The sequence below is a fragment of the Haliotis rufescens genome, unplaced genomic scaffold (assembly GCF_023055435.1).
Source record: "Haliotis rufescens isolate VD_foot unplaced genomic scaffold, xgHalRufe1.0.p SCAF_1, whole genome shotgun sequence".
NCBI classification, from domain to species: domain Eukaryota; kingdom Metazoa; phylum Mollusca; class Gastropoda; order Lepetellida; family Haliotidae; genus Haliotis; species Haliotis rufescens.
In genome coordinates, this window is record NW_025963779.1 from 39,167,810 (window position 1) to 39,179,845 (window position 12,036).

Sequence of the window (12,036 nt, forward strand, 5' to 3'; positions counted from 1 at the left end):
ACCTTGTAGCTGGCTGCTTGATGTGTCACCTACCACAGGGCTACCTTGTAGCTGGCTGCTTGATGTGTCACCTACCACAGGGCTACCTTGTAGCTGGCTGCTTGATGTAAGTGTCACCTACCACAGGGCTACCTTGTAGCTGGCTGCTTGATGTGTCACCTACCACAGGGCTACCTTATAGCTGGCTGCTTGATGTAAGTTTCACCTACCACAGGGCTACCTTGTAGCTGCCCAGCTAACACACTACGTTTTCACAACGTTGTGGTAAAGTTGTGAATTGGTAACGTAGTGATACAACATTGTCACAACGTTATTATTACGTCACTGTGCAACGTCGTTTCACAACGTAATAACAACGTTGCATTTTTACGTTGTGAAAACGTTGTTCATCGAATATTTCCCAACGTCTTGTTACATCGTTTCTGAAACGTTGGTGCGACGTCAACTGTCGCCTTAACAAAAATTGTATGAACAAAAGTTTTACATACAAATCGACACAATTTCTGCCAAAAACAAGGCAGTAATTCATTATTTACCTATATCTTCGGAATCAGGATTTCCATCTCGTGAATAAACTAAAGTCTGTGTAAACACCTTATTATCACGTCACTCCAACGTTATGTGACAACGTAATCACAACGTAGCAAAATTACGTTGTGGAAACGTTGTGCATCGGGCGCCATGCAACGTTATGATGACAACGTTTCTCATACGTTGGTGCGACGTCAAATAGTCTTCATCGCGAAAAGCGTAAAAACAAAGGTGTTTACTCGAAATAAACTACATTTTGGCAGAAAATTACAATAATGTTAGATTTGGTTTTCACTTTTCAGCAACCCGTGCTTGTCGTAAGAGGCGATTAAACAACAAACAATGACAATAACATTTTCGCCATACATGCATGATTCGCACTTCCATCGTTGTTGAAAGGTTGTGGATTGGTAACGTCGTGATATAACGTTGTAACAACGTTATTTTAACGTCGACCTGCAACGTTATTTCACAACGTAATAACAACGTTGCACATTCACGTTGTGAAAACGTTGTGCATTGGACATCACACAACGTTTTGTAACTACGTTTCTGAAACGTCGGTGAAACGTTATTGAGTTTGCTTCTCGATAGAATAGAATAGAAGGAATAGACCTGCTTTATCAAAATCAACATGAATTTGTCAGAAAACCAAGTTAGTAATGCATTACCTTTCTATATATTCGGCATTTGAATTTTCATCTCTTGATACTAATATTTCGAGAACGTAATTGCGTATATCTGTGACAACGTTACAACAACGTTGCAAATTAACGTTGTGATAACGTTGTGCTTTGGACATTACAGTACTTTTTGTAAATGATGTTTAGGAAACCACTTGTAGATCTACCATCTCTTAGTGTTATTTTTTTTTAAACATATATATCTATTAATTATACGAACTAAATGTTGTCACAAGCAATATTACAGTTAAAAACAATTGGCGCGTATTTTTGCGGCGTGAGAGCGACTGCAGAAAAGTTTAGGCTGTTGCCTCGTGAAGTGACGTCAGAATGACGTCACATTGTCGCGGAAGATTTGTTGTCACCAGCCATCTTAGCTCAAACTCACTCTGGACATAATATATTACAAGCAAGTGATTGTGCAGCAACTGGAACTGGACAGATGATCTGTGAATTCGATTGAGGTAAGTTAATTTTTCAAAAATAGTCTCCTCTTGTTGATATGTTTCTGTGCATGCAGTGCGTCAAATGATCTAAATGTATCGTATTATTCAGAAGTGGCAGGGTTAAGAATGCAGTTTGCCGGTCATTTTCACTGAGCGTCAGTGTTGATATTAATATGATACACAGAACTTGATGACAGAGGTGAAGGGGGCCCAAGACTTTTTTCCATATTATTATTTTATGGATACCAAGGGTAATTGCCAAGGGCAAGCGGTATATTTTTGACCAGAATTCAATCTGGTGGCGTTTTGTGGCCGTCATATTATGTTCGGGTTTCGTTCGTAAGCGTGTAGATTTGTAAATAGGCCTAACTTATGCATCGCCTACTGACCGCACTGACAGTTATCGCCATTTCTTCTGTGTTATTTCTGAAATCATTACTATTTAAAGTTTACATGTACTAATCTTCTGACTTTGATTTTTGTGCAACAATGTGGCTCATCCAGGCCATGGGAAAGGTTAAGTAGATTTCTCTTATACAGCGAAAAGAGGGAATCAAAACAATGGAAGTATTCAGATCGACTCTCTGTAGGCTGCTAGTTATAGCCCTAGTCTAAAGTGATCAATGATGTTATGAAAAAAATCGTATTTTCGGGAAGAGACAGAAACATACTTGATGTTTCCGAAAAGGCCTAATTAGCACTGACTGAAGTAGCCTAAATGTGGATCATCAGGTTGTTGCTGCTGTCTATAAAGTTTATCATAGCAAGGTGCTTATCATGTGTATTTTTATTATTTCCGAAAAAAGAATCAATTCATCATTTTCCGATAACTAGATCTATGTCCGACTCCTTTCTAATGAAAACGAGCAAAAGTAAAACGAGTCTCTCGTCGCGTGCTATAACGGGGTGTTTGCGGTATTGTCCTCTCTGGTGATGATAAGCTAGTCGATAGTCAAAAGTTAAATATCACCATATATTGTCAGTGAGTTGGTCATCGTTTGTTGATTATTAAAGTGAGATAGGTGTAGCCAATGTGCACCAATGAAAAATACAATGGAATTGATAGCAACCATATTCTTTCGGTTTTCGATCTGCATATGTTGCCACGTAGGCTACCATACTACAGAATTATATTTAACGATATTTAACTGTATTAGATCTATGTTAATAAACGTAGTGACAAATAAATTTCAATAAATATTTAGAGCTGTTTCAACTTCGTCTGGTATTGTATAAGCTATTGCATTTTGTTTATTTCCCCATGTTTCTAATCTTTGTAAATGTTAGAACATATATAACTATCCTGGCATATTAATATGGAAAATATTAAGGTAGATCTAAGTATTAAAAAAAATCACAGTTTTAATTAGGATAAATACCCCAAAGTGTTAACACTTTTATCACTTATTGGTGGGCCAATTCATAATTCATATTCAACATTCTTGCTTCAAATATGGGAACTATTTATTTTATTTGGCAATATATATTTTTCATTTATGTACATATTTTTCAAATAAGGTTTTAGAAACTTGGCCATGATATTCACTTGAATCACTAGTTTGAGTGTACAGCAGAAAGGTAAAGTTACTGCTTTTGAAAAACTACAGTTGATCTGTTGACTGATAAAACTATTTGCCAATATTACTATCAGTTACATCATACTCTATTAGTCTAAGTAAATGGGATTTATCTATACAGTACTGGTTTATTTAAGAATGTGATACTTTGTTGTTTCTGTTTTTCTTTCAGGTGGAGAAAACAGTATTGTGGGAGCGTATTTGTTTAAAGTACATATCACTGACAGAAAGGTATGTCTGATTCAATAATATATACAAACATCTTCAAGAATTAAAATTTAGATGATTCTTATTTAATTATACCCACAATCTAAAAGGGCGGGGGTATAAAGTTACACCAATGATTCAGTGCTAAAAGCTTTTCTGCTTATGTATGATCCAAGAGCATCATGGTATTAGTGTCAGCGCCTTCGCACTTTCAGCAGTTTTTAACAGTTTAAAGACTGACATCAGACATCAAAACATTATTTTGGGGAATGCAACCGTTATTTTGTTATGTCAGAAATATGTCCCTTGCCTTGCCATTTTATAACATTTGTGTCATTTTTTATTCAGTTACCAAGGCATAAGGAGAGACTGAGGATACAGTTGAAGATCATCCCTGTGACTTTTCATTTGAGGACTGAAAAGGCTCCCTAGCAACTCAGCCCATGTTCTGACTTGTCATTTAACAAATAAATAAAGGTCACCTCAACCAGAATTCTATTGTCATTTCGTTTACCTAATGGATCTTAGGACATCAGATGCATAGACTATTCTGTTTGTCACAGTGTTGCTCTCAATGCTGAATGTATGAGGTAAGGCCAAGAAAATTTAAATGTTTCAATTTGTGCAGGGCTTATTGTTTGATGGTTTTTAATTTGCAAATTCGTGGGAAAATCCAATATCTTTTAATTGTGTTGAAACATTTGTGAACAATTTGCACATAGCCTTGAAAATTGTTTTGGAAAATGAATATTATATTACCAAATTGAAATGTAATTTAAAACATTTAGATTTATATCTTGGCCGTATTTCAAACTCTGCCAAAAGAGAGTGCATTTCATTGACTTGCTGTTTCATGGATAGGGTTAAAGTGAATTCAGTTTGCAGAATGTATTTCTTGGTACCTGACGTCTTAACTAGATTGGTACAAACTTTTCAGGCTGCCTGGGAGGTATTGAGGAATAAAACAGGCGTTAATCTACATGGACATTGCAACAACGTGCTGCAATGCCTGTAGTGTCGCCATATGTAAACAGTATGCGATACCTACGTTGTCGCAACGTAAAAAATGGACGTTGTGACAACGTCTTGATTTGGTTGTATTTTGGTTTACGCACAACGTTGTAGCAACCAATCTGGGAGTCTACAGAATTACTTTGTGACAACGTAACATCACAACGTTGTAGCAACGAAAAGTAAACGTTGTCACAACGTTGTAACAACGTAGAATTGTTGGCTGGGTACGTTGTCGCGACGTTTTGGTTAAACGTTGTAGCAACGTAAAAAATGGACGTTGTGACAACGTCTTGATTTGGTTGTATTTTGGTTTACGCACAACGTTGTAGCAACCAATCTGGGAGTCTACAGAATTACGTTGTGACAACGTAACATCACAACGTTGTAGCAACGAAAAGTCAACGTTGTCACAACGTTGTCACAACGTAGAATTGTTTGCTGGGTGGCTGCTTGATGTGTCACCTACCACAGGGCTACCTTGTAGCTGGCTGCTTGATGTGTCACCTACCACAGGGCTACCTTGTAGCTGGCTGCTTGATGTGTCACCTACCACAGGGCTACCTTGTAGCTGGCTGCTTGATGTAAGTGTCACCTACCACAGGGCTACCTTATAGCTGGCTGCTTGATGTGTCACCTACCACAGGGCTACCTTGTAGCTGGCTGCTTGATGTGTCACCTACCACAGGGCTACCTTGTAGCTGGCTGCTTGATGTGTCACCTACCACAGGGCTACCTTGTAGCTGGCTGCTTGATGTAAGTGTCACCTACCACAGGGCTACCTTGTAGCTGGCTGCTTGATGTGTCACCTACCACAGGGCTTCCTTGTAGCTGGCTGCTTGATGTGTCACCTACCACAGGGCTACCTTGTAGCTGGCTGCTTGATGTGTCACCTACCACAGGGCTACCTTGTAGCTGGCTGCTTGATGTGTCACCTACCACAGGGCTACCTTATAGCTGGCTGCTTGATGTGTCACCTACCACAGGGCTACCTTGTAGCTGGCTGCTTGATGTAAGTTTCACCTACCACAGGGCTACCTTGTAGCTGGCTGCTTGATGTGTCACCTACCACAGGGCTACCTTGTAGCTGGCTGCTTGATGTGTCACCTACCACAGGGCTACCTTGTAGCTGGCTGCTTGATGTAAGTGTCACCTACCACAGGGCTACCTTGTAGCTGGCTGCTTGATGTGTCACCTACCACAGGGCTACCTTGTAGCTGGCTGCTTGATGTAAGTTTCACCTACCACAGGGCTACCTTGTAGCTGGCTGCTTGATGTGTCACCTACCACAGGGCTACCTTGTAGCTGGCTGCTTGATGTGTCACCTACCACAGGGCTACCTTATAGCTGGCTGCTTGATGTGTCACCTACCACAGGGCTACCTTGTAGCTGGCTGCTTGATGTAAGTGTCACCTACCACAGGGCTACCTTGTAGCTGGCTGCTTGATGTGTCACCTACCACAGGGCTACCTTGTAGCTGGCTGCTTGATGTGTCACCTACCACAGGGCTACCTTATAGCTGGCTGCTTGATGTAAGTTTCACCTACCACAGGGCTACCTTGTAGCTGGCTGCTTGATGTGTCACCTACCACAGGGCTACCTTGTAGCTGGCTGCTTGATGTGTCACCTACCACAGGGCTACCTTGTAGCTGGCTGCTTGATGTGTCACCTACCACAGGGCTACCTTGTAGCTGGCTGCTTGATGTGTCACCTACCACAGGGCTACCTTGTAGCTGGCTGCTTGATGTAAGTTTCACCTACCACAGGGCTACCTTGTAGCTGGCTGCTTGATGTGTCACCTACCACAGGGCTACCTTGTAGCTGGCTGCTTGATGTAAGTTTCACCTACCACAGGGCTACCTTGTAGCTGGCTGCTTGATGTGTCACCTACCACAGGGCTACCTTGTAGCTGGCTGCTTGATGTGTCACCTACCACAGGGCTACCTTATAGCTGGCTGCTTGATGTGTCACCTACCACAGGGCTACCTTGTAGCTGGCTGCTTGATGTAAGTTTCACCTACCACAGGGCTACCTTGTAGCTGGCTGCTTGATGTGTCACCTACCACAGGGCTTCCTTGTAGCTGGCTGCTTGATGTAAGTGTCACCTACCACAGGGCTACCTTGTAGCTGGCTGCTTGATGTGTCACCTACCACAGGGCTACCTTGTAGCTGGCTGCTTGATGTGTCACCTACCACAGGGCTACCTTGTAGCTGGCTGCTTGATGTAAGTGTCACCTACCACAGGGCTACCTTGTAGCTGGCTGCTTGATGTAAGTGTCACCTACCACAGGGCTACCTTGTAGCTGGCTGCTTGATGTGTCACCTACCACAGGGCTTCCTTGTAGCTGGCTGCTTGATGTAAGTTTCACCTACCACAGGGCTACCTTGTAGCTGGCTGCTTGATGTGTCACCTACCACAGGGCTACCTTGTAGCTGGCTGCTTGATGTGTCACCTACCACAGGGCTACCTTGTAGCTGGCTGCTTGATGTGTCACCTACCACAGGGCTACCTTGTAGCTGGCTGCTTGATGTGTCACCTACCACAGGGCTACCTTATAGCTGGCTGCTTGATGTGTCACCTACCACAGGGCTACCTTATAGCTGGCTGCTTGATGTGTCACCTACCACAGGGCTACCTTATAGCTGGCTGCTTGATGTGTCACCTACCACAGGGCTACCTTGTAGCTGGCTGCTTGATGTAAGTGTCGCCACCAGTGTTTGTCCCTGCTGATGACTGAACACTGAAATCGCTGTACAATATTGTGTTGGTTTACTGCTGAGCTATGTAATCATGTGATACTGATATATAATTTGAGGGAGGTTTTTATTGTAAATAAATGAAAAACTATCAATGTAGATTTGATTCTGTGTTTACTCAGATTCATTGTACAATTGCCGTTCATGATAACATGAGAAAAGCCATTGCTTCTAAATGATGTCATATCTTTTGTTATACATACAGAAATGTATTTGTGTGTACATATATATGCACTTATGCATACCTTGGTATGAATGTTTTCAAAGTATTTATTTCACAGTGTGAATATGAGTTTTAGGCTTCCAGATTATTCAGGTAGTGACAGAAGTATATTCCCCTTACACTATATTATAATAATTAGCATTTCTAGTGGTACATAATGTATGGCAACCAGCGTATTGGTCAGGCTTGGTTGATGAATGTCATGTCATGTGGATTGTCTCCTCCAGACTCGATTATTTACTGACCGGCACCATGGAATATTGCGGAGTGTGCATGTAATATTAAACAACAAATAAACATAATACACTTTAACTAAAACACAACTCATAGACCTTGCTTTTCAATCATTTCAGGTTTCACATCCTTGAAATGTACCCATGACAACCAGCAGAGAATATTATGTGTCATATTGAGAGATGGATTGTGGTGTGGTAGGGTTTTCAAAATGGTGTATGTGTTTCAGATAGGATCATTATTAAGTTACTGTGTGTTCATTCTTTCCAGGAACTTTACAGTAATGTCAATACAGACTTTTTGTGTGAAATAAATATTTCTACGTTAGAGTTGTAGTTGTAATATTTTTAAAACTTAGCGCATGACGAAGTAATTTTGTAAATTTATTGTGAGTAATGGCTGGGAAGTTGTGGGCTGAACATGATTCTCAGTTTGTCAGCAGGGCACAGGAAACCCAGGCTGTGAGTTGAAAGGATCTGTGACACTGGGTATTCCACCAAAATGAGGCTGTTGGGTTGTGACAATCCTAACTGAACTACTAGCGCAAACCTTACGAATATTATGTTCAATTATATAGATAAAAACGGAGATGTTTAGAATGAGAATTTTAGTCATCGTTCAAAGATAAGCAATAAATAAATCACCTATATAGTTATAACATAATGGAATCTTGCATGAACGTGAACGTGAACTGAGAGCTGAATTATTATCCATGCCGATTTATTCAGGTTGTGTACAGTGACATAGTGCACAGCATTCATCCCGGAACAAGGTTGACGCCAAGCTGTATATGATTGGGTTGACAACACAGTTAACATACGGGAGATAAACCCCAATGTCAAACGCTGTCAACAGAAGGTGCGAGAATGCATGCACGTTTTCGTGAACACTAAACCATGTTGAAATCGCCATGATCGGCAGTCCTGAAACGATGTAGATTATTGCTGATACAAAGAATACTCTGATTGAAACCTTTCTTGATCCAGTTTTAGCAAAACGTTTACCTAGATCTTTCCAAATCTTGAAATAAGTAACAACTAAGAACATTGTAAATGCAACGAATTCAACATCCACAAATATTGCATAGGACAAGGAGAACCAATCGTTTCTTGCATAATCACAAGTAGGTACACAATAAGATTCATTTCCTTTTGTAACATTGGTTATTGTCTTTTCGATCAGGTATATTAAGGGAGTGCTTGTTATCAATGCCAAGCAGACCCCAGTGAAACACAGTTTCAGGACAAAGGACCTCGTCATGTGATGTCCAAATGGTTTGCAGGCCTTCTGATATCTCTGGTAGGCAATGGCTGAGAGCACCACGCCCATCATGGCAGAGCTGAAGTGCTTTGCGAAAGTCTGTGTCTTGCAAATTACGGAGGCATCAACAATGTCGTAAACAAAACGAAGCAGGAAAGTACACGGTAGGCAGATAAACACAATGACCATGTCCAGTGCAGCTAAGATCTGGACAAATGATCCGAATATATTTTTCTTCAAACGAAAATGGTACATATAGAAGACCAGGCTGTTTCCGGTGAAGCCGAGCGCAAAGAGGACCACGATAAAAAGGAGTACCGGCCAGTGAAGACTCGCCATCCCCAGCCGGGACGCTGCTTGGTCGACGCAATGGGTAGCATTACCCATACTGCTGGTCCATCTGTCGATATAGATAGTACATTCCTAGAACAAAGTTAGACACCGCTTCTTATATATACACAAAGAAAATAGTTAAGCACAACCTAATATATTTCATTATTGTTTGGTCCCCATATTTGTAACAGTCATGAAAGATAAAATTACGAGATGATGTAATCAGTCATGCGTGACGAAAGCTCACGTGTCATGCATGGTGTGCCCGTGCAGCATGCTACCCTCGAGTATCTCTTAAAAGCAGTATATCCAAACGTTGAAATTACTTTCTTAAGCTCGGTTTTAAATTCCATGACATTGTGTGACCATGACACGAAGGCGATTATCAAACGCCACAAGATGGCAAATAGTCGGCATGCATAACGCAGGAATATCTTGTAATGCCATTGGTCGGAATTTGGGGTATCATCACACTGTTGAAGCCGTTTAGTCGAGAAACATGCTCAGACCGGTGATGTATAGGACCGTCCCAGATCCGGAAGACCTCCTGCGACGACACATCGCGAAGACAGGGACCTTCCTCGTCTCATTCGCCAAGAATCCTTTTAAACAAGTACTCATCTGAAACAGCTGTGGTTGCCTAATCGTTGTTTCAGCACCAGAACCGTCCGGAACCGACTGAAAGCAGCAGGACTGAAGGCTAGACGAGTCATAAAGCGTCCCTTGTTGAGAGATCACCACAATGCTGCTCGTTTAGCATGGTTGGATTTGGTCACAATAAGGGGCAATTTAACAGGGGCTCAGTACACCCGGGACGTTTTGAGGACAGTCGTCTTTCCTCGTCTTTCCTCGCAATGAGCCAGATTTGAACCCCCTGTTGAACATGTTTGGGATATTCTGGGGAGGCGCGTACAGGCACGAGATCCTCCTGTAAAAGATTTACGCCAATTGGAACGCACCAGGAGTTGTTGTTGACCCCTCAACAGATTCAACGTCTGACTGGAGGCATGAGACGTAGGGTGGAATACTTAATAAAACAGCTCCATACTTTTTTTAGGTATGGTCTAAGGTAAAAAACAGTACCTGTGTTACCATGATGTTTTTGTCAGTAAATTTCAATCACAACTCACCAATATCTTCTTTATTTGTTGTCAAATGTTTGTTCTAGCCGTATCATTGGTATCGCCCAACTCCTGTGGTCAGTCATCCCATGCCATGATTTTGCCATTTGTCATGGTTCAGAAATAGAGGTGTGCTTAACGTTTTTCTTTGTGTATATTTTCCTATATCAAGTATCTACACATGACCATATCCCCGATTTGTTGAATGTCGAAGATAATATCGTGTCGGGAGAGAATATTCAGCAATCTGAAGGACGTGGCGACTACAGGGATCGGGTGGTCAGACTGCAAAGATGACTGTTTCTCCAGTTGGTCCCATGTACCGCGTCATATCATATGATACAGTGAAGCAGAGGAAACAATTAGAAGGGAAGTCAAGTAACTATTGGCTTGGATTTCGGTTTCTGTATTGAATATTGTGCATTATAACTTTGTAAAAACAAATGTTTCCTTAGAAATTCAATACGTGGTATGATTTTGAAAAATGTCTATTTTACATGGAAATATGAGGTAAAGGATGTTTAATTTTTCAGGCGTATAGAAACACCTCCCTGCAGTTGGTACACTAATAAGTAAATAGTCCTTCTTCGTTTTGTACATTTGTCAAGAATAGTGAGTGAGTATTGTTTGACGTCGCCTTCAGCAATATTCCACTAATATCACGGCGAGGGACACCACACACATTCACACATTGTACCCATGTGGGGAATCGAACCCAGGTCTTCACCACTAAGCTATACCCCACCGCCCCTTGTCAATAATAAATTCGCGCATATCCTGGTACATTATCGCGCCGTAGATTTATTTTAATAACATATTTAAATTTACCTGTGTGGAAAAGGTTCACCTGACCAGTGGTGTATGTTCCCGCGGTAAGGCGCTATAACTGATTGCTAACCGCATATCAGCAGCTGATTGTTTAGAAGAGGAAAACACATGGTCATTAGCAGTTACATTCACAGTGATACTTTTGTACACTTTAACTATCGATATTACTTCCGTATCATACTTGGGGCGTGGTGAATGTCAAACAGCCCATATAGTAACCTAACCTTTCACCTACAGCTCATGAGGCATAAGGTCCAGTCAGTCCTACGTGCGCGTTAATTTATTGTAAATATATAAATGAGTGAATGAATGAGCGAACGTACGAACGATCAAAAATAAATGACAGAATGAATGAATGAATGAATGAATAACAGTTACATTCAGTCAACGTAACGAAACTGGCAGAGTTTCCCTGTATGCCCGATGACTTCACTCGTACTAAACAACATCCTACATGGGATATAGAGGTTATCACGCGAGTGTGTTTTGGGATGGTAAATGTCCTGCATTAGGAATAAACATTGTATTTAGCGAGCCTTTTTATCATATAATGTCATTCTTTCAGCACTCAGCAACCCATACTTGCCGCAAAAGGCGACTATGCTTGTCGTAAAAGGCGACTGACGGGATCGGGTGGTCAGGCTCGCTGACTTGGTTGATGCATGTCATCGATCCCAATTGCGTGGATCGATGCTTATGATGTCAATCACTGGATTGTCTGGTCCAGACTCGATTATTTTACAGACCGCCGAAGTATTAAGACTGGGAAGGGAAGTGCTTATGCAACAAGACGTCCACCGTTGTATTTGAGACTTCACACAACAA

The 12,036-nt window shown here is 41.4% G+C and overlaps 1 protein-coding gene and 1 long non-coding RNA gene across 3 annotated transcripts; one reads left to right on the forward strand and one right to left on the reverse strand.

Moving 5' to 3' along the window:
* Positions 1-1,456: 1,456 nt before the first annotated feature.
* LOC125380068 lies at positions 1,457-7,996 on the forward strand. 2 transcript variants are annotated; one of them, XR_007221049.1, is made up of 3 exons: positions 1,496-1,678; positions 3,410-3,468; positions 3,793-7,996. It is a non-coding gene; the product is annotated as an uncharacterized LOC125380068 (long non-coding RNA). The 2 variants fall into 2 exon arrangements; XR_007221047.1 differs by having other exon boundaries at positions 1,457-3,468.
* Positions 7,293-11,350, reverse strand: LOC124135751 (neuropeptide F receptor-like). Its single transcript, XM_046501278.2, has 2 exons — positions 11,212-11,350; positions 7,293-9,329 (listed from the first exon to the last, which is right to left on the reverse strand). The coding sequence occupies exon 2, from the start codon at positions 9,314-9,316 to the stop codon at positions 8,390-8,392; it is 927 nt and encodes a 308-aa protein (XP_046357234.1). The 5' UTR covers positions 9,317-9,329; positions 11,212-11,350; the 3' UTR covers positions 7,293-8,389.
* Between the last annotated feature and the right edge of the window lie 686 nt (positions 11,351-12,036).

Coding starts and splice junctions, on each gene's coding strand:
- LOC124135751 (XM_046501278.2), bottom strand. CDS start 9,316: ATGGGTAATGCTACCCATTGCGTCGACCAAGCAGCGTCCCGGCTGGGG.